Source organism: Brugia malayi (assembly GCF_000002995.4).
Source record: "Brugia malayi strain FR3 genome assembly, contig: Bm_036, whole genome shotgun sequence".
NCBI lineage: Eukaryota > Metazoa > Nematoda > Chromadorea > Rhabditida > Onchocercidae > Brugia > Brugia malayi.
The window spans coordinates 17986-39667 of NW_025062310.1; the positions used below are offsets into that span (position 1 = coordinate 17986).

The 21682-nt window shown below is 34.4% G+C and overlaps 4 protein-coding genes across 6 annotated transcripts; all 4 read left to right on the forward strand.

The window, feature by feature from the left end:
• Positions 1-475: 475 nt before the first annotated feature.
• Bm17169 (Uncharacterized protein) lies at positions 476-1404 on the forward strand (the record flags this gene model as incomplete). Its single annotated transcript, XM_001896276.2, has 2 exons — positions 476-575; positions 1058-1404. The coding sequence occupies 2 exons, from the start codon at positions 476-478 to the stop codon at positions 1402-1404; spliced, it is 447 nt and encodes a 148-aa protein (XP_001896311.2).
• Positions 1405-4884: 3480 nt separating this feature from the next.
• Positions 4885-10297, forward strand: Bma-dic-1.2 (SD04165p, putative; the record flags this gene model as incomplete). The annotated part of the gene is made up of 9 exons (XM_043082944.1): positions 4885-5089; positions 5632-5882; positions 6570-7157; positions 8494-8594; positions 8806-8947; positions 9193-9373; positions 9573-9682; positions 9817-9998; positions 10162-10297. 9 exons carry the CDS (start codon positions 4885-4887, stop codon positions 10295-10297), a joined length of 1896 nt encoding a protein of 631 aa, XP_042938878.1.
• Positions 10298-11323: 1026 nt separating this feature from the next.
• On the forward strand, positions 11324-11916 carry Bm17170 (Uncharacterized protein; the record flags this gene model as incomplete). Its single annotated transcript, XM_001896283.2, has 2 exons — positions 11324-11401; positions 11764-11916. 2 exons carry the CDS (start codon positions 11324-11326, stop codon positions 11914-11916), a joined length of 231 nt encoding a protein of 76 aa, XP_001896318.2.
• A 3117-nt stretch (positions 11917-15033) lies between these two features.
• On the forward strand, positions 15034-21682 carry Bm10119 (Bromodomain containing protein; the record flags this gene model as incomplete). 3 transcript variants are annotated; one of them, XM_043082946.1, is made up of 7 exons in its annotated part: positions 15034-15300; positions 15438-15608; positions 15755-15850; positions 18160-18279; positions 18589-18673; positions 18758-18918; positions 19132-19191. In XM_043082946.1, 7 exons carry the CDS (start codon positions 15034-15036, stop codon positions 19189-19191), a joined length of 960 nt encoding a protein of 319 aa, XP_042938880.1. The 3 variants fall into 3 exon arrangements, with proteins under 3 accessions (XP_042938880.1, XP_042938879.1, XP_042938881.1); XM_043082945.1 differs by lacking the exon at positions 18160-18279 and adding an exon at positions 18327-18446; XM_043082947.1 differs by lacking the exons at positions 15034-15300; positions 15438-15608; positions 15755-15850; ... (2 more) ...; positions 18758-18918; positions 19132-19191 and adding exons at positions 19302-19343; positions 19603-19712; positions 19944-20073; ... (2 more) ...; positions 20761-21280; positions 21521-21682.

The following is a 21682-nucleotide window of genomic DNA, read 5'->3' on the forward strand; positions in this document are numbered from 1 at the left end:
TAATTTCATAATATCATAAACCAACTCCTCATAAAACTAGTTTCTCAAGATTTAAAACCAATAAAGACTAATTAATCATTTTTTAATTGTAAACAATCCCATAATATCATAAACAATCTCTCCTTAAATCTAGTTCCTTAAAATTTATTACTCATGTGATTTTAAGTAAATTTATAAACACTTCTAATTCTTAAAATTTATCTTAGACACGCTCAATCCTCACTTATATAAATTCATTTCTAATAAACAAAATTATTCATTGTCATTATTGTCAACTACTCTCTGTTAACCAATATCAATTCCTCCGATCTTCTTTATTATAAGTTTCTTCTCTCTTTTTACTGCTCTGTTTATTAATACTACGTTTGCGAAAAATAAAGGCATATTAATCCTTCTACTGTATTGCAAACAATTCGAATATCAACCAACAAACCCTTCATGACAACAAAATTTATTGGTGCCACGAGCCGGCAACATGTCAAGCCACATTATCGCGAGCTTTCAACCGGCAAAGGAAAGGTTAGTCAGTCTTCTTAAAGAAGTAAATCAACTGGAGATCAAATCTCCAGAACCAAGTATGACAATAGAAGAAAAAGAAGATTTTTATATAATAAGAAAAAAAGTGTTAGAAGATAAACTTCGAAGAATCCAATTATGCGTGACTACGCTTGAATCTATCAACGATAAATGGTTCACATATACTCAACAAATCGTCACGATGAAAAGAAGAGGAAGAAAGTAACAGAAGGTGACCAAAGAATATTTCAATTATTACACGAAGGAAAGGAAGTAGTAATAACACTAATAATGCACAAGGATGAAGTCGACCAAAACTTAAAGCAACTCTCAAAGGAGTTGACAAACAAACAAACAAAAGAAGAGGCAAAATTTACTCCTTCTTCAAATATTAATGTAAATATTCCTAATTTATCGCTCCCTACTTTCGATGGAAACCCTAGACAATGGCGACAATTTTGGAGCAGTTTTAACGCAGCAGTCCACACACAAGCGATTCCAGAAATACAAAAATTGAATTACTTGTACTCATGTCTTAAAGGAAAGGCTCTACAAGCAATATCTGGATATGATATAGCTCCAGAGAATTATGAAGTCATCAGAAAACTGCTCAATGAAAAATATGGCGATTACTCAATAGTAACAACATTACTCTACAACGAACTCCAATCAATTGAACAAAACGAAAGAGAATGGATTGGAACAATTGAAAATATAGAACGAGTACTGCGCCAGTTAGAAGCTCTAGGAGAAAGCCTTGAGCACTCAAATATTGAAATCTTGATCGAGAGCAAGTTGCCATTATGGATATTAAATAAAATATATAAACACAAGAAGAAGGCCTTGGTCAATTCTCAAACTAAGAAACTTTTTAACAAGTTTAGTTAATGTGAATGAACAGATTAGAAACTGTCAACATTCACTCACTCAACTCAATATTAAATCTACAACTACCAAACAGGAACAAAAACAACGATACAATCCCGGAGGAACTTCAGCATTGTCGACAATAAAAGATAATCAAAATACTTCGAAAATTACAACAACGAAAAGACGACCATGTGTATTTTGCAATCAAGATCATTGGGACAGCGATTGCGTGAACTACACAACTCTCAATGCTCGGCTTAGTCGTCTCAAAGTGTTGAAGAAATGTACTATTTGTCTTAGAGACAGTCACAAAGGACAGAATTGTAATGTCAAAAAACAATGTTTTTATTGCAAAAGCTCACATAATAGTGCTTTATGTAATAAAAGGAATTCACTTTCTTTAAACAATACAATGTCTCAAAGAAATGAAGAGCATGAAAGAATTGGACCTTCGAAACGAAAGGATTGTTCAACTTCCCTCTATAACTCCACATTAACAACTCAATCCAAACAGACAAAGGAAACCTTACTTTTATGTAAGAGATAAAGGTTTTTAATCCATCACAACCTCAACTACAACAAAATACCCTTGCATTATTTGATATTGGATCGCAACTCTCCTTCATCTCCAAAAAATTATCACGTCAATTAAAGTTAACCGAAATAGAAACTCAAATTATGAGAATAGCTCCATTTGGTATGAAAGAACCGAAATCATGTCCCACTGCTCGCATACAACTAAATGTGCTAACTACCGAAAGCGAAATCATACAACTACAAGCAAATATAATTGATTATCTAACAAACGAACTGCAGGTAGTGGAGACATCGAATGAATTTCAAATTCAAAATTTGACAAATTATTGGAAAAAACCTGACGTATTGATTGGAGCTGACTATTTTTTCAAATTTATTAACCTAGAGAAATTAGGGAATTGAAATCAGGACATATGTTGGTTCAATCAAAAGTTGGTCCAATGATTGCTGGAAGTGGAGATATTAAGAAACTCTGCAAGAACGAATTATATCCTAAAGAAGTAGTATATTCTACAAACGTCAATATTAGCACGGAGCTAGAAAAATTTTGGAAATTAGAGACGATTGGTATCCAAGAATCACCTCAAGATGATGATGATGATCAAGCTTTAAAGCATTTCAAACGGACCATCATCAAGCAGGGTGGAAGATATCAGGTTTGTTGGCCATGGAAAGACTCCAAACAAAAATTAAGCAATAATTATGGATTATGTCTGGGACGATTGAAGAATTTGATCAACCGCCTACAACATAATTCAAATCTCCATTCATATCATCAAATACTTATGGATCAACTACACTCAGGTATAATTGAAGAAGTACCTCCAAAGGATGAGGTAGGCGTTATTCATTACTTACCACATCATGAAGTATTAACTCCCAGTAAATCAACAACTAAATTAAGAATAGTATATGATGCTTCAGCACATCACAAAGGTTTTAAAAGCTTAAATGAAGTACTATATCGAGGTCCAGTAATGTTACCGGATTTAGTTGGAGTAATATTACGTTTTCGGATGATGAAAATAGTAATAACCGCTGATATCGAAAAGGCATTTTTACAACTAGAACTACAAAATGAGGAAAGAAATTGTACACGTTTTCTTTGGATAGATGATATTGATAAAGAACTAACCAATGAAAATATAAAATGTTACCGATTTAAGAGAGTTCCTTTTGGAATAATATTCTCACCCTTCTTATTAGCAGCAACATTAAATTACCACCTAGAAAATCATGGTAGTGAATTGGCATGGGAGATAAGAAAGAACTTATATGTAGACAACGTTATTATATCAGCTAATGGAACAGAAGAAGCCTTATATAAATATGAAAGAACGAAAGAAATTTTTGGTGAAGCATCGATGAACATAAGAGAATTTCTTTCAAATGACGAAGAATTTAATGAAAGAATACCTGAATGCGACCTAAGCCAAACAAGCCGGGAAAATTTTCTTGGTCTTAAATGGAATCATGAAAGAGATATTATCCGTGTGACACTGACACCATGGATAGGAAAAAGTTTAACCTACAATTCATAGCCTCTCGATATGATCCATTGGGTCTTCTCGTTCTTATAATGATCATACAACATTTATGGAAAGAAAACATTCCATGGGATCAATCTCTAAACAAACAGGACGAACAACAGTGGATAAATCTCATCAAAGAATGGCCAACAAATATAATAGAGCTGCCAAGATTTATAATGGAAACTTCACGATTAACAGAATTCCATATATTTACTGACGCTTCGAAAGTTGCCTATTCTGCAGCTATTTATATTCTCAATCATGGATATCAAGACACATATTCTTGATTTATGCTAAATCTCGAATTGCTCCAATTAAAGATATGTCAATTCCTAGACTTGAATTATTATCTGTACTAATTGGAGTAAGAGCAGCTCAATTCGTATTGAAACAATTAAGTTTTGAAAATAATCAAGTTACTTTGTGGACGGATTCAAAATGTGTTCTTTACTGGATACAGAATTATACAAAAGCTACTTCCCAGATTTATACAAAATCGCATCGAAGAAATAAGGAAATCCAACTTCGAATTAAAATACATACCAAGTAATCAAAATCCAGCAGATATAGCCACCAAAGGAGTATCACCACTTAAACTCCAAAATTGTAAACAATGGTGGAAAGGACCTCGATGGTTGGAACTCAAGAAATCTGAATGGCCAAAGTGTAAACTTCGCTATTCAGGAAACGATGAATTTGCAGAAGCAGTTGCTTTGAATTTGACAAAGATAACTCAAACTTCTAAAAGGGATACAATTGAATTTGTTGACGAATGTCGCTTCAGCAGTTGGATAAAAATAGTTCGAGTAACTGCTTGGACTTTTAGATTTATTAAACAAACCTGCAAAAAGAAATTAGTGTGACTAGAACCTTTATCCGTAAAAAAGAAATATATGACTAAAATTGATTACGATATAGCAGAGGCTATGCTGATCAGACAGGCCCAATCACAATTGCTAACGGAGGACGAAAAGGAAAAATGGAATCTATATCTAGATGATGATAACTTATGGAAATTAATGAGTCGACTGGAAAATTCAGAATTAATGGACGAAAGCAAATATCCCATATATTTACAGGACCATAATTATATTACTGATCTTATTATTTTACACAAGCATAAAGAATTATATCACGCAGGTATTGCGCATACGTTATCTGAATTAAGACGAAAATATTGGATACCGAAAGGAAGAGCTGCTGTAAAACGAATTATAAACCTATGCTGTTATTGCATTCGCTGTAAAGCTAAACCGTTTAAACTGCCAGCGATGCCAAGTTTGCCAGAAACACGAGTAAAACGATCCAGAACCTTTGAATAAGTCGGCCTAGATTATATGGGTCCCTTTCAGTCAAATCTAATACTGGTCTAGTCAAAAGATGGATAGCACCTTTTACGTACTTCACCACCAGAGCGGTGCATCTAGAAATGGCGGAGAATTTATCTGCCGAGAATTTTTTACATGTTTTAAGAAGATTTATCGCTCGACCTGGATATCCAAAATTAATATTAGACGATAATGCAAGCCAATTTCAACTGGTATTCAAAACTATTACGGAAGAAAACGCTAATTTTTTGGCGACAAAGGGTATGGTATGGAAAAATACTATACCAAGAGCACCATGGGGTGGTGGTGTGTATGAAAGACTTATAGGACTCACGAAAAGGGCATTAAGAAGAGCAATAGGAAGAAAACTTCTAAAGGAAGGAGAATTAATAACATTAATAGTTGAAATAGGAGAATTAATAACATTAATAGAGAATTAATAACATTAATAGTTGAAATAGAAGGAATCCTTAATACCCGTCCATTAACTTATGTAGGGTTTGACGACTACAGAATCATTCGTCCAATTGATTTTATATCACCTATGGCTTTTTTAGATCTACCAATAAATTATGATAGTGATCAAGATGAATATACCCCTTATACAATAAAGATTAAAGATAAGTTAATCAAGTATTGGACTACCACTCTTACCACATTAGATGTCTTTTGGAAGTTGTGAAAAGAAGAATATCTTACAAGTCTTAGAAAACGCACACAAAGAGAATTAAAATCACCTAGAATAGTAGAAAAAAGAGTACCACATGAAAATGAGATAGTATTACTAAATGAACCAGAAGTACCTCGTGGTGTATGGAAATTGGCAAGGATAATAAAAATTAATTGAGGATGGGATGGAAAAATAAGGAGTGCAACTATACAATTACCGAATGGAAAACAAATCGATCGATCAATAAATATGCTTTATCCTATGGAAATAGATGCTACTGAAGATAAAGAAGAAAAAGTGGAAGAACCCATTGCTCGACGAACCAGAAGTGCTAAAAAATCACAAACTACAATCTATGCAAAAGACAAGTCTAATCTTTTGATAAAAACTTTATCATTGATAACGATGATGTCATTAATACCAAGACAGGTATTAGCTAACAATAGCTGTAATTGGATTGCTGGAGTACCCTTTAATATTCCTGAAAAATGGAATTGTGAAGAAATTATTCACAAAAATGCTACATATCACAAAGTGGATGTGTACACACGCACCCATGTAAGAATACCAGCTATAAAATATAGTAACATTACAAGGACTGTATGCACGAAAGCCTTTCTCAGAATATCGCTATCGGTAGTGTCAGACCATACGTCTACTATCGCAACTTCTTCACAATTCTGCAGATATTTAAATATTCGAAAACAAATGAACGGAATTGGACTGATTCAATCTTCTCCTAATCAATGGATAACGAATAAGGAAATACAATACTCCTATGGATGATTAGGAGTTAACTGTCAATCAACTTCAAACTTCATATTAACTCAAGGAGAAATTCTCATCTACGATGGAAGAGGGTCAGTCTCTAACCTTGAAGATATAAAAGACTGTTTGACACAAAAGGGTGAATGCATAACGAATACTAGCATTATCATAGGGAATAGCAATGATACGACCAATCATTGTTTATATCGAAAGATCGGAAGATTCAAGGCTACAAAGTATAACAACCACTTCATCATCGATGAGATACAAGCATCGCTTATAATTGATAAAAACCCCTCTGTATTAAATACCAAAAATTGTAGATTCACCTCTCCAATTTTAATGCAGGGCGATATAGTTATTGAACTAGACGTTGAAGATGACTCGAACTCTACTACAAAATTCAAACGAAGAGTAACAAATAAACTATTGATGATGGAAAAGTCTCCGGATAAAAAGTACGATCCTGAAAATGTAAAACTTCAATACCTTTCTGATTCACTAAGACAAGAATTCCTTCAACAACTCAAAGAAACACAGCAGAGAAGTTGCCAAAACAGAAATAACTTATTACTGTTAATCAAATGGTTGTCAATCAGCAATTCTACCCTTGCAGCGAAACTTATACTTCAAAGAAACGATGTGATAGCTAAAAGAATTAACGGAAATTTGATGGTGGCTCCTTGCAAATCAGAACAATCAACAATCGAAAATATCGAATTCAAAGGAGATTTAATAAGTAAGTTTGAAATTGAGAGAATTAATGCAGAATTGGAAATCCTAACTCAAACTCAAAAAGCAATTAATTCAATACCACATCAAATGAAGGATGAACTCTTTTGGCAAGAAATCTCTGAAGAAGGTGAAGAAATTATCAAACAAATGGGAAAGGAATTCAACGAAATTGTCCTACCGATAGAAGAAGAATTTGAAAACGTGATAACACATTGAAAATTGATTTTTTTCTGTTTAATTATCGTGACAATATTAACTATTTTTGTCATTATTAAGTGGAAATTTAAATTAGTTCAATCCCTCCTTTGTAATACTTCAAAACAAAATTCAAGTCAAGCTACCATCATTATGGAAATTTAAATTAGTTCAATCCCTCCTTTGTAATACTTCAAAACAAAATTCAAGTCAAGCTACCATCATTACTCTCCCTATAGAATCACCACACAATCAATTCCTAACTAAAGAAGAAATCCCACCTATTAAACTCCGTACGTTTAGCTACATACCTCAAAATCACTCTCTCAAAATTACATCTTAAAACAATCTCTCGCGCCCTTTAGGAGTGTCGCGAATTATAATTTCGCGAAAACTTCTATCTAAAATAATAAGAAGGAAAATTAATAAAAACTAATTAATCATTTTTCAATTCTAACTAATTTCATAATATCATAAACTAACTCCTCATAAAACTAATTTCTCAAGATTTAAAACCAATAAAGACTATTTAATCATTTTTTAATTCTAAACAATCCCATAATAAAACAATTTCTCCTTAAATCTAGTTTCTTAGGATTTATTACTCATGTGATTTTAAGCAAATTTGTAAGCACTTTCAATTCTTAACACATGATTTTATCTTAGACACGCCCAATCGTCACTTATATAAATTCAATTCTAATAAACAAAATTATTCATTGTCATTATTGTCGATTACTCTCTGTTAACCAATATCAATTCCTCCGATCTTCATTATTATAAGTTTCTTCTCTCCTTTTACTGCTCTGTTTATTAATACTACGTTTGCGAAAAATAAAGGCTTATTAATCCTTCTACTGTACTGCAAACAATTCGAATATCAACCAACAAACCCTTCACGACAATCGGTGCTTTTTAGAAATAGCGATCGTTCTGTTTAATGTCTGTTGTAATCGTGTTGCACTATATTGTGAACTATGAATGTAATAATATGTAACAAGAAACTAATTTTCAATAGTGCAAAAGACGAGGGAATAAGAAATAAATGATTTAAAGATTTTAAAGTAAATGAATTACATCCAAAATCCTCAGATATTGTTTATTAGTCGAGATTTTTTGTTTTCAAATTTTATATTTTCATTATATTTCAACTAGAATTTATTTATCCAGAATTAGTACTTTAAGTAATGCGCTAAATACGGTATGCTGAAAACGCCGTAATTTGTAATTATTATGTTATGGATAACCTAGCAGAATTTGTCATATAAACTACGAAGAAGGAAAAACTTGAAAAATTATCGCAAGTAATTGCGTATGCATTACTTATGAATTTTTATTTCAGTCGGGATGGCGAGAAAGCGAGAGTATCTTCCACGAGCAATTGAAAATGCTGAAGCCACATGGTTTAACAGCATTTGGTACTGCTTTAGGATCAGCACTGAGGTATTTAACATATAGTAATACAGATTTTCATTGACCAACATCTTTGTTTGTTTGAGCATCCATAAGTTAAGACTATGTTATGCTATAAAAACACGAATGCTTTAACTGGTTATTATTAGATGTTTGATGTAAGCTTCAAAGATGAATAAATTATGATGTCAAAGCATATGACTAGGAATTATCGGTGCATTGTTTTTAATTTTTGTTCAAGATTTGTAAATGTAAATCGACTGCAAACTGGCATTGATCATTTTGGTTCTGGTCGTTATCCATTTTATATTGAACCAGTTGTTATAATTAGTATAACTGATGGTAACTGTTTGACATGTCCCCAGTTTGGAGCTGTTAATGAGGTAAATCTTCGTTTAGTAGATTTATTTTAAGTTTGTGCTGAGATGATAATATAGGATGACTAAGATGACAAGTTTTTTTAAATGCAGTAGGTAGCATTGATTATTTAATAAGAAATAGTATGTTTCCTACAGATGGTGCGAAAGTTTCTCATGTACGATTGTTTTTGTAAATATGCAGGAAAACTTCACTATGTGAAGTTTTTTCCTGCATATTTATCTGATGATAATTGATCCTTTCGTTCCAGATTAAAGTTGCTAAGCCTACAGCAATTGGTAACGAACTGATTGGAGAGCCGTTTAGATGGGACCAACGCCTTTATTCAATAGTTCTACGTCTCAGCGGTACTCCTATGGGAAAAGTCTCCCCTGGAATGAATATACCTTCTGATAGTAGTCCTATTGATGCGATGTGTATTGCAACTGGAGGTAAGTAGTCATAATTATTGAGATTTTCTTATGAGAAAAAAGATCTTTCTATTTTTCTTGTAAATCAGTTCTCAGTGCTTGCTTAAAATTGGATTTAAAAATTTCTTTCTTGTTTTATTTTTCGTTTTCATATGGATTATACTTGTATGTACATTAATGGGATTTTTTAAACAGCAGTAATATTTCGGAATAATTTCAGGACGGTCATATTCCGTATCATCGCATGAAATGCTAGCTATATGCGTTGAATCGATTGTTCAAAAATTGCAACAACAGGGAATCATCTTACGCTTCGAAAAATATGGACTAGTTCCCACATTAAGTCTCGCTATTTTTCGAAATTTTCAACGATTTATTTTTAATTTTAACTTCTGAATTAAAAAATAATGCTTTATGAATTCGTTTGGATCTCATTCCGGAAATTAAATGGTCTTTTTTTTTAGACCGAACAAACGGCAAAACAGAAATTCAAAAAAAAAAAAAATGGTGAATTAGCATCGGTTGGTGGTAAATCATTTAATTCAGATAACTGGCATAATGTTACTTGTATCGTCCATTTGCGGGCATCACGATCATATCCCGGGCACTGGCCCATTCCAGAGGCGTTTTGGCTCGATCGCAACATGTATTTTCTTTTTTTTTTTTTTTTTTTGATTTACAACCTTAAAGCATTGCTCAATATTTTATTGCATATTCTTGCTTTGGGAGAAAATTTCATGATGTTCTATTCATTCTTCAGTAACTGAATTTAGTCTTGATTTTCTTTTTTCTAATACATTCAGTTGCAGGATAAGTTTGCCGGCACGAAAAGCTCATCCAGTGATCTCATTTCGTTGTGAATCTAGTGAACCTGTTGTTTGTCAGGATTTCCCATTTGATAAATATGAGCTTGAGTCTTTATCTTTAACAAAATTTGTATTATAGCGTAAACAACATGGAGTCTGTTGGCAGGTATAATTTCTCTTTTCTTTCCAATTGTTGTGATGTTTTCTTGACAAGATCATGACTTTTTTAGACTTGAAACTTTCGGTTCCATCGGCTTCTTTATGTACGGAATATATTTTCATGAGTTTCACTGAATTCAGAAGATGGGCTTCAAGTTACTTCAAGACAAGGCATTAAAACCAAGAGGGCTTAACGCAAGCAATTAAAACTAGCTCATTTAGTTATTAGAAAGGAATTTCTTTTAGAAGATTCGTATGCACCTCGTCTCATTTATGTCATAACAAACCGTGGCCATTGGATTTGTTTTTTATTAAAATAATGAAAATTTTAGGTTTTTGTCCATAATTCAAGTGTACTCGGGAGTTCACTGGTTCCTTTCGGATGCCTCAAAGCGGCCACCAATTTATCATGCGTAAATTTATTTATAATGCCTATAATTATCCGCTTCTGCTTCCGCTAATTGAGGAAGTGAAGATGGACCTGAAAGCCAAAAATAGCCATTCCTGGCGTTTGCGTCTGGAAAAATATTTGGCCACTGTTCCAAGTTACTATGTGCAGGTAAATCTTATTTTTGCGGCAAAAGAATTATCACTCTTTGATAGTGTCTTACGACCAATGACTGTTTTCATATGGTTCAAACAGGAAGATATAGGATAATAATAGGACTAAGTTGAACTCTCTATTCAGGCTTATATTATAGTATTATTTGTACATGTGTGTCAAAACTGTAGTTCTTTGGTTATTTTCGAGGAAATGAAGAAATAATGCATGATTGTGTGCGGACTTGAGTCAAGATTTTAACATTTCCAAAAGGCTTTATAATTTAAACGAACGTGGGAGAGTATTTCTATATTTGTTTTTTCTATAATTTTAAAAATTGGAATTTTGCTTTAGCCACTAAAAAAGGCATTCACTCGATTAAGTATCTCACATTCCCTGTTGGAACCTGACCAAATGCAGTAGTATTCGTATAATATATTGTCTTATATTGCGAAAGTGAAGCATATGGCTCGTGAAGAATTTGAATCGCTATGTAGTACCGTGGCAGCATCGTTACAAATTTTGCCTCCTCTTATATCATTGGTTTGTTTTAAACATAATTATAAAAATGTATAAAACCACTTATCTATCGAAACAATCGTTCATGCTGTAATTTTAGGTTGGCGTTCAGAAGCGTACATGTTTTTTGGGATGGTAGAGGCACGAAAAGGATCTCTGAATACAATAATGATATGGACAATTTTCATGGATTCCAGGTTCTTTTTTTTAACTTTTTGTTGGTGTGTGTGTTGTTGTTATGGCACATGCCACAGGTATGGCACATCCCTCAATATGCAGGCCTTTTTGTTTATTAGGTTTTGTCACTGTAATCATAGTAGGCATGAAGATCAGTTATGGTCATTACTTTGAAGACCAGATGAGTGTAACCATGCAGCTTATTATAGGTACAAGTTGAGATTCCCAAAATATTTATTGCTCCATCGTTACAATTTCGAAATCCATTTGAAATTAGACGGAGTAAACTTTTCGAGCAAGTGCAGAAAATGCGAATCAATTTAATGCAAACAGCTCAATGTAGGGCTGATACCAATGTTTGAAGGTGGTCGACCTGGCTCTAGTATAAAATTGCAACATGCGGGTTTGTTTTTTCTAATATTTCTCATTTTCAAGCTGAAATACGTGTTGTATTTACTTTTATTTGCAGAGGATTTGCATAATCTTCCCATTGGTCAGATGGGAAATTATCGAGAGTCTTGAGGCTGTAGGACGTGGTCCACTTAGAGAAGTTGAACTTCAAGCAATCCGCGTATATGCGTTCGGGAACCCTTTTAAAATTGATAAGGTGCATTCGTGTGACATTTTTGACTGATAAATCTTATAACCAAATAGTTAGATGAAATATTGCCTATCAGTGAAGATTTGTAATTAGGACGTATTACTTCTGAGAGATTTATGTTATTTAGCTTACCTTAAAAGTGTGGAGGAAAGACTTTGTTTAAGCTGTAGATTCTGAATATTTGATTATTTGCATATCAAAGATCCATTCCTAACCTGCTTAAACAAATAATATAAATAAGAAAACACTAACAAAGATTTTATGAATTTTATTGACTTTAATATGATGTTTCCTGCTTACTAATGTTTGTTTTTTCATCGATCTCATTGGTTCACTTATTGGAGTTTCGAACTTATGTGTACACTATTGTCACGGATTATCTTTGCTTGCTTATTCAGGCGGGTGCTTCTTCATCCTATCTTTTGTCCAATGTACAAAATCTACCGTATTTAGAGACGAAGTAATTGTTTTCACAAACCATAGTTTTTATAAATACATTTCTCAAAGTAAACTTGAGGAGGACCAATTATAATCGGGAATTGCGAAGTCCTTTATTTTCTCCTCTGTCGTAAAAACAAACAAAGTTGAAGCTGAGACGGTATTTAGATTTCCAGCTCGCAGTCACTCAGATATTTCTCCACAGGTAAAAGATTTCCGAAACTTTCAAGGGATTATTTGAATCCACTGGATGCAGTCCGAAAATGTTTTGGATGTGTAAAATTTACTTATTTAGCGGATAAATTTTTGGTGAAAAGCAATTCGGTTGTTATCAGTCTTAAGCACGGCACGCATTTTTTTCTAGTTTGTTCAGTTGCATATGTTATTTGGATAAGAGTAATTGATGTATTGCAAAAAAAAGAATGTAGCATCACAAGCAGAACTAATTTCTTTTTTTTGCGGATTGATTCAGTTGTTCTTGCTATTCTGTACAACGCAATGAGTACAAAGTGAAGTAGCTAAGTCATTTTATTATGCGGCCTCGAAAGTACCATTATGAAAAATAGCTCGTCCTTCTGTCTCCTGATAAGAGTCTGCATCAAATGATACGAATGGTTGCGTGGTATTTTAAAAGAAGGAAGGAAAAAGGAATATATAGAGTTGAACAAATCTTATCTTTCTTACTGTTAAAACGGGAATATACTTTTGAGATGTCGAGGAATAAATTGAGCTAAAACCAGATCCTGAAAGCAGAAAAGAATAAGAAACAGCTCAAATCGGATTCTGAAAACAGGAAAGAGTAAGAAGCAGCTCAAATCGAATTCTGAAAACAGAAAATAGTAAGAAACAGCTCAAATGGAAATGTTACTAGCTCAGTTCAAGTTAATGTCTTTTCTATTCTATAAATTTCATAAATGAAACATCATTGTATAAGATATGCTGCCGGAAATACCAACAATTAGAACTGTTTGCCCCGCTTTACCATTACCATTACTGTTATTGCCCGCCCAAACAAAAAGATTTCATATAAATCAAAAAAGAAAGAAGCGCAATACAGTAGTCTGTTGCTACTTTTGCTTATAACAAAACTGAGTATTGTTCAGTTGTTATGGCAATAGCCAATCAGATTAGAGTGATATGAGGTTGACGAGCTGGGCGGTTGGGTTAGTCATTATCAGTTTGTCGCTTGGTTAGGTCGGCTGCTCTGTGCTCTGTGCGCACTTATCTTTTCATTTGTCATTCACGCATTTTTGCGTAAGTTTTATCACGAATTTGATACAATTTTGATGTGGTTTATGTTGGTCATTTGCGTGAATTATACGTTATGTCTTATACTGATGTGACTGTTGATTCCTATTTGGCTAATATGTGTCAAATGATGAATATTATATAATAAAATCACAAACTAACTGACATTATTTTTGTTATTTTGTACACGTTTTTATTGAAAATAACAATTTATGAAGCATAATGGTAAGTGATACTGTTCCTCCTTTGTATCTATTTTATTAGCATGCTATTTTACGAGACGGTCCCCAAAACTGCCAGATATCGATCGATCGGTCGCCCGCATGTGTTGTTTGCAACAGACGCCCCATTTCGCCTAAAGTAGAGTGCATGCGTAGTGCGCTAGCAATGTAATAAAGATTGACTCTTTCTGTGGATTTCTCTTTATTATTTGTTATTTTGTTCGTTCTCTGTTGGTCTGCGATTCACTTTCTGGCGTATTGATGTGTACTGCAGGAAAATGCTCGTGAAAGCGAAAGAAATGAGTGCTGCATGCACGCGCGCGCGTTGACGTGCTTACGTGTGGTAGCACTGCAGATCATTCAATATAACATAATTTTGCTGGAAAGGTAATGCGTGTGTAGGATTTATTGCATGTTTCGAACTGACTGTTTTGGGAATCATGTGCGAAACCTCTCCACTACCCCTTTTTTTTCTCGTTTTGTTTATGCATAAAATTATTACATGATTCCTCAATAACATGCTTGAACCGCGGGATTACGGAGGGAGAAACTCACTCTTCGTAACGTGAAGGCAATTACTGCAATGCTTTTTATTGAAAATCAAATTTCGGTACGGTTTTCGTGCATTTATGTCATCCTGAATGTGGCGAGTATTATTAATAAGTGTTAGTAATAACTTATTAATAAGTTTAGCTCGGCGTGAGGTCTTGTGGTGAGACGTTTTGCATTACGTGTCTGCAGAGGAATTATGCGTGTTGGTAGTACTTTATGGCACAAAAACCTCATGGATTTATTTGGTCATCGTTGAAAACAAGAGATCTGGAATCAGAAAATAGAAGAGATAGACGGATTTCTATTTGTGCATTATTTTATTCTGTTCGCTATAAATGATGTTGTTGTGCTGATTTGCTTAGAATTTTTTTGCGTGATATGTGCAGTACATTGTATTTTAACTTGCGAAACTTTCAGAAATGTCTCTTTCTGCTGCTTCAACTTCAAATGCGAATAATAGCAGTAATGAGCCTGTAACAACTAGCGGCAGCATCCTTGGAGTTTCAGAAAACCCATCTGTATCGAATGAGAAAGCATCAGTAAACACGGAAAACATTCAAATCGAGGGATCGCAAAATGGAGAAGATGCTTCTTCGGAACAGCATGTTGATGATGGAGATAATGACGACAATACTATAATGACGACAGCTCTGCCATCAATAAATGGCTGGGAGTCGCCACGACAGGTTCATCATTTAACTTTGCTTGTCTCGCACATACGCGATGCAATTAAACGGTGATACGATTGATTGATTAGTTTTGCATGCATCATTTGAATCATATTAGTTCTATTTAATTGTCAGGCATTCCCAAAATGTTCTAGGAAGCAATTAATGGAGTAGTACAGCCGCGTGTAATACCACCGCCAGGTAAGCCTACACGGCATACGAATCAACTTGAATTCATGTTGAAGGAAGTTTTAAAACCAGCGATGCGTCATAAACATGCTTGGCCATTTATGAAACCTGTAGATGCTGTACGTCTAGGTTTACCGGTACGTTATTCTTTTCATTGTAAGTAAATTTTTGAGCTAATTCAACTATATTTTTGTTTGCTCATGGCTTCTTTTCAAACTATAAATTGGGTGGATCCAAATTTTTTACATGTTAAGGATAACGATAACTTTGGTTTTTTTTTAAGGATTATCATAAGGTGATCAAGCGTCCAATGGATATGAACACCATCGAAAAGCGCTTGCGCAACTGTTACTACTATTCGGCAAAAGATTGCATGCAAGTAAGTAGGCCGTTGTTTTTTGAGCTGGAAACGGTGCGTGCGGATGCATACTGTTCGGTCTGCTAAAATAATGTTTCTGCTAATGTTTTAGTTTCTCTCTGTTTTTTCTGTTTTACTAGAAAAATGGGCGGGTGATTATATTATAAAATTGGTTACAAAAATGGGGTGGGTTGTTGTGTGCACACAACTGTTTGTTTTCCTTCTCATCAATTTAAACCAAGAAATATTCCCCGCTTTACAGAAGTATCTAGGAAAACATGAATTTAGAGTGATGTTCTGCCTCAGTTTTATATTTTCTAAAGGATGAAGAGATCCCGAAAGTGAAGAAGTCGCTTCTTTGCAGTTTAATCGATTTTTCCTGCTTAATCGATTGATTTTCTGCTATTATTTTTTAAACGATTGTTTTGTTTAACTATTACAGGCGGGAAGTATTTCTGTATCACTTTTTTGTTTTAAGTTTTTTTGATTAGTGCCCCTTTGGTTTTGGTGGGCGCTGTTCCAAAGTCATTTGCAAAGAGAACATCGCAACGCGAGCATATTTCATAAGTGATTCGGTCGAAAACGAAAGAATAAAACGAGGATTATGTGGCATTAATTTCATTTGAATCAATCACGTTTTGCGCTGCTTCATTCCCGTTCACTCCTAAATTTTTGGTGTTTTTAAAAGTGAGCTGTGTTTTGTGTGTGTTTATTCTTTTTTTCTTGTTTTATTTTTTTAAGTTGGAAAAAAAAGCTCGATTATTTTCTGTTGTGAAACATTATTACTTGAAAAAACCTAGTTTCTTGTTTGGTGGACTTTTTTTATGCTAAAGTAATGTTTTTTGATAAAAGGGGAGAGAGAGTAGGGGTGCTTTGTTCTTATTTTGGCTAATATTTTTTACTGCCTTTCTTATATTTCGTGTTTTTATGTATTTTGGAGCACTAAATATTTTTGTTAATGTTTTTGTACGAGTTGTAGTAGCTCTGGCTTGCTATACGGGTTGAACATATGCTATGGCATATCTTTGAAAATATAGATTATATTTCATTAGGAATCGGAATTGTACAGTTCTGGAAGGAGAAGGGACTAGGAGTGTATATAAACTTTCACGGAAGGAACCGCTTCACTGGAATATATGCATCGTATAATGACACATTTTGAATTTTTTAATAGTTCGGATGTTAGAAGCTTGATTGAATGCTGTATAGTTTTTTGATTTCGAGTTAAAAAAGTAGTATCGAGTCTCTCTGTAAGCTAATGAAGCGGAGTTGTGTTTTTTTTTTTTTTCACTTGATTTTTATTTTTATTTTTGACTGAATCTGATTTGAAAATTACCATTCGTAAATAAGAAAAACCGCTATTCGTTATCAATGTGGCAATTAGAATCATGGGAGTTTACAAACAGCTATAGAATGTATTTTGCATGCAATCACGGTATTATCGAAGGCATTTCAATCTCTGTAGTCTTAGTAGTTGCACTAAATATATGCTACCAACTGCCCTATATGCATGATTATTTTGTTTGTTTTTTTTTTTGTAAGTTGGCACCTAGGTATGAAAAACCACCGAAATTGGCGATAAGACAGTATTTAGTTTCTTCATAAAACATTATTTGATGGAATTTTTATGTGCTCTTAGATTTGCAACCGTACTGGACTTGCGAAGAGAATATGAAATAAGGAGTGGAAGCAGAGAGGTCTAGGCCACTTTCTTTCATTACATATTTGCGATTTTGGAAATTTTTGTATTTTTCTTGCAATATATGACTCCCTGCTAAATGTGGAAGATAAAGTCTAGGTATTTCTCTGGTAGTTAATCGAAAAATGCATTCTATTTCAATGTTTGTTATATTCAATTCTCAGAATTGTTCCGACGGTAAACAGATTTAGATTATGATAGTAATTCGGTGAGAATTGACCAAACGCTGGGGTGGAAGAGAGGACATTGCTTTCGATTTTCGTATTTGTGAGCCAGAAATTAATAGTGAGTTGACCGCAGAACAGTTTTTTCAAATTTCAATCCTGATTAAATATTCCATTTTTTCATGCTGCGTATTGGTGGTTTCTTTAATGGCTTCGTTTTTTGTAAATGCTTAAAGGTGATAGTCCCCGAAGTAAGGTATTTTAAGTCTACATCTTTCGAACCGCAAATTATTAAGAAAAAAACCATGTATGTCTTTAGGAATACATGCAGTCTATTTTATGTAGTTTGCTGTATGTTTGCTTGGGAGTGGATGGCAATTGTTGCAGCTTAAAATACTTTATGCAAAAACTGTTGCCACTTTAAAGCTTGAAATAGCTAGCAGCTAAGCGCGGTTCTCTTTGTTCAGGACGTTATGACAATGTTCAACAATTGCTACACGTACAACCCTCCTGAGTACGGGGTTTATATGATGGCGAAGAACCTGGAACAGTACATTCTCAGCAAACTCGCAGCGATGCCCCCGGAAGTAAGGCTTTTTAAATTATTCAGTACATCTGTTTTGCCAGCTTTCAGGATTTTGAGTCCATTTTTTCCAACTGCTACAAATTCAACCAAAATGAGGACGATGTATCACTTATGTGCAAGAATGTCGAAAATTTGTACCGGGAAAAAATGAAACTACTGCCGTCTCAGGTATTTTTGAAACTTTCACACTGTGCGATACGTACAGTGTTCTACAGGTTTGTGAATTTTTTTTTTTGCTTTTTCTCTTTTCTTTTTTTGATGTTTTGTCTTTATTTGTGTTGCCTTAATAGCTGTTAGAATTTTATTCTAGGAAGTAGAAATACCGCGTCCAACAGCTAAGCGAGCTGCTGGTAAATCGAAGAAATCAACTGGTCGTACGGCAATCGTTAAAGGAGGTGATTGTTTTCGTGCAGTTTTACGATTTGGTAGCTTCAAATTATATTTTTTTCGTAGTTGATGGTTTGTAAATTTCAATTCAGGAAGCCGCGAATCGTCTGTATCTGTACAACGTGGAGCTGCTGACAGTTCATCTGTTTTGGATGCTGCAGCAAATGGAGCTGTTCATGCTACTGCATCTACTGTAGACGATGTTCATCCAACATCATCGCAAGTGCCTGTTCAGCCTGTTCTTCCTTCGAAGGTTTTTTGCTTTCTTTGAAGATTTTTCTGTTCGTTTCGTGAAACTTTTGTTTTGATCTGAACAATATCAACTGCAATTTCTCGCCAATTTTTGCAACTAGTAAGAATATTTTGATGTTTATTATTGACAGTGGGAACGTAGACTAATTTTAGTTAATGAAATTAGTAAAAAAAAAGTTAAAAAAATTGAAAAAAGTATATTAATTAATTTTAGGTTCAGAAGGCGTCAAACGGAAAGCAGATACAACAACATCATTTGGTGATGATGTCATAAATGCAAAAATTGCAACTCGTCGAGAATCTGGCCGACCACCCAAAAAGCCAAATTACTTTATTGATTATAATCAGTTGAAGCCACGTTTTAAAGGAAAACAAACTGAACAGATGAAATTTTGCCAGCGACTCGTCAACGAATTATTTACGAAGGTAAGCAACAGTAAATTCTGTTGTTGGAGATGCAGATATTTTGTCTATAGCTATTGGAAAAAAAAAAAAACTTTTTTACTGCATATTATTGATTCTGTGAATTTGAACTAAGGAAATGATATGTTTATAAATAACGCTAATCATCTTTTTTCTAGTGGTGCATTTTTTCCAATACCGATTTTTTTTTTTTTCGTTTTTTGGACTGAATTTGGCATTTCTTTGCATATTGTTTCTTACATAAAATTAGCGTGTATTTTAGAAGTGTAAGTCGTTTACTTGGCCATTTCTCGAGCCGGTGGACGTTGAGGGTTTGAAATTGGAAGATTACTATGATATAGTGAAGAATCCAATGGATTTGGGGACGATTAGGTAATGGGCTGTCAACTTTCATTCAAACTGTAATGTTGTCAATGTTTATTTGCTGTTTGTTCCTTGATATGATTTTAAAATTATGTTATGTGCCATATAACCGGTTGGTTAAATATTGCCGGTTAGATATAACCAGTTAAATATTGGTACTTTTTTTTGAAATTCTTTTTCATTAACAGTAGATCAATGCTTTAAATTCCTGAAATTCCTAGATAAAGCAATAGATTTAAGGAGGAAGTTAGATGCCAAGCAATATGCCACACCAGAAGAGCTGCGGGCTGATGTTATCTTGATCTGCGAGAACTGCTACAAGTACAATCCCACATCAGATCCTATCCATCAGCACGGTCGAGCTCTTCAGGTTACTTGAATTAAAATTTTTAGATTTAAAAATACCAAAGTTTTTTTTTTTGATTGTCGTAAAATAAAGGATTTTCAGAAATATTTCGAGGATAAGTGGCGCCAAATGCCTGAGGAGCCATCAGCAATTGATGAGGAAACAACGGCTGTGGTAGCAACATCAATTCCTGCACCAATAAGTCACGCACCAGCTCATGCGGTTACATCAGCTTCTGCAATAGTCAAGGATGAATCAGTGGTGTCTGGTCTTCCTCTTGTGCCACTGAATGTTTCCTCAGGTGTTATCGACAGTGATGAACATATTGATCTCATTTTACTTGCTCTGCAAACTGAAACTGCCAAATGTCAGGAAAAAATATCTGAGCTTCAGCGTCATTCTCAGGAAATTCTGTCGTTAAGGTTCGCTTTTTATTTTCTCTGCGTCTCCATATTTTATGTTAGGCCATGTAACAGAGATGGAAGAGAGTAGTTTAACTGAAAGTGTAAATATGAAAATGTCAACGAATTTATTTTGTGATTCTGATCCGTTTTAGACTGAAACGAAGGGAGGCTCAAGCAAATCATCTACCCGTTCCAGTTCTTTCTGCAGCCACCGTAGGCACCTTCAATCTTTGGTTTCAACACAGTTTTTGTTTATTGCCAATAGCCCAACTTCGATGACGAAACCATCTACTGTATATCCAGCCAGCATTGGTGCTACTCCTGTGTCACGTAAAAAACCGGGTCGTCCCGCCAGAACTTATCAACAGCAAGCCTCTGGATTACCTACAGGACTGCGTACGAACCACACAGAGATATCACCGCAGGATCGAGTTCTGAAGCATGAAGTGAATTCACCTTTGAGTAAAGCTTCTGCTCAACAACGACAAGTCCAAAATTCAGTACATGTGTCTAGTCCAAATGTACGTACAGCGACAACGGTTCCACCTCAGGGAACACCTCAAAAACCTCCTGAACAAAGTGTATCAGCATCAGTAGCGCGGAAGCGTGGTCGGCAACCCGGCTCTAAAAACAAGCCAAAAACAGATGCGGCACAGTCAGGCACGACAGTATCAGACACTCCATCGCGGCAGTCTGGATCCAGAAGGGTGTGTGAAGATTATGACTTCGATTCGGAAGATGAACGCACTGCAGAGCCAATGAGTTATGACGAAAAGAGACAACTTTCTCTGGATATCAACAAGCTACCTGGTGATAAGCTAAGCAGTGTAAGTTTTTGTAAATTGTTTATTTGAGGTATTGGATTTGTGGTTTCAATATACTCGATTTTTTTGGATTGTTATTCTGTCTCCCCAGAAATCTTTCATGTTTTTTTCAGTTCAGAGGTCATGTTTTGCTATAGTTACAGTCTGTATAGAAATATTGTGCCATCATATGATATATCTGTATTCCGGAAATATGAACTATTATTGAGTGTTCTGCAGGTTCAGATTTGTTGTTTTTTTCAGGTTGTCAGTATTATTGAATCTAGAGAGCAACTTCCGGGTTTTAACCCTGAAGAAATTGAAATTGATTTCGAGACTCTTAAGGCTACTACATTGCGCGAATTAGAAGCATTTGTTGCGGCATGCTTGAAAAAAAAGCCGAGGAAACCATATAGTATGTTTCAG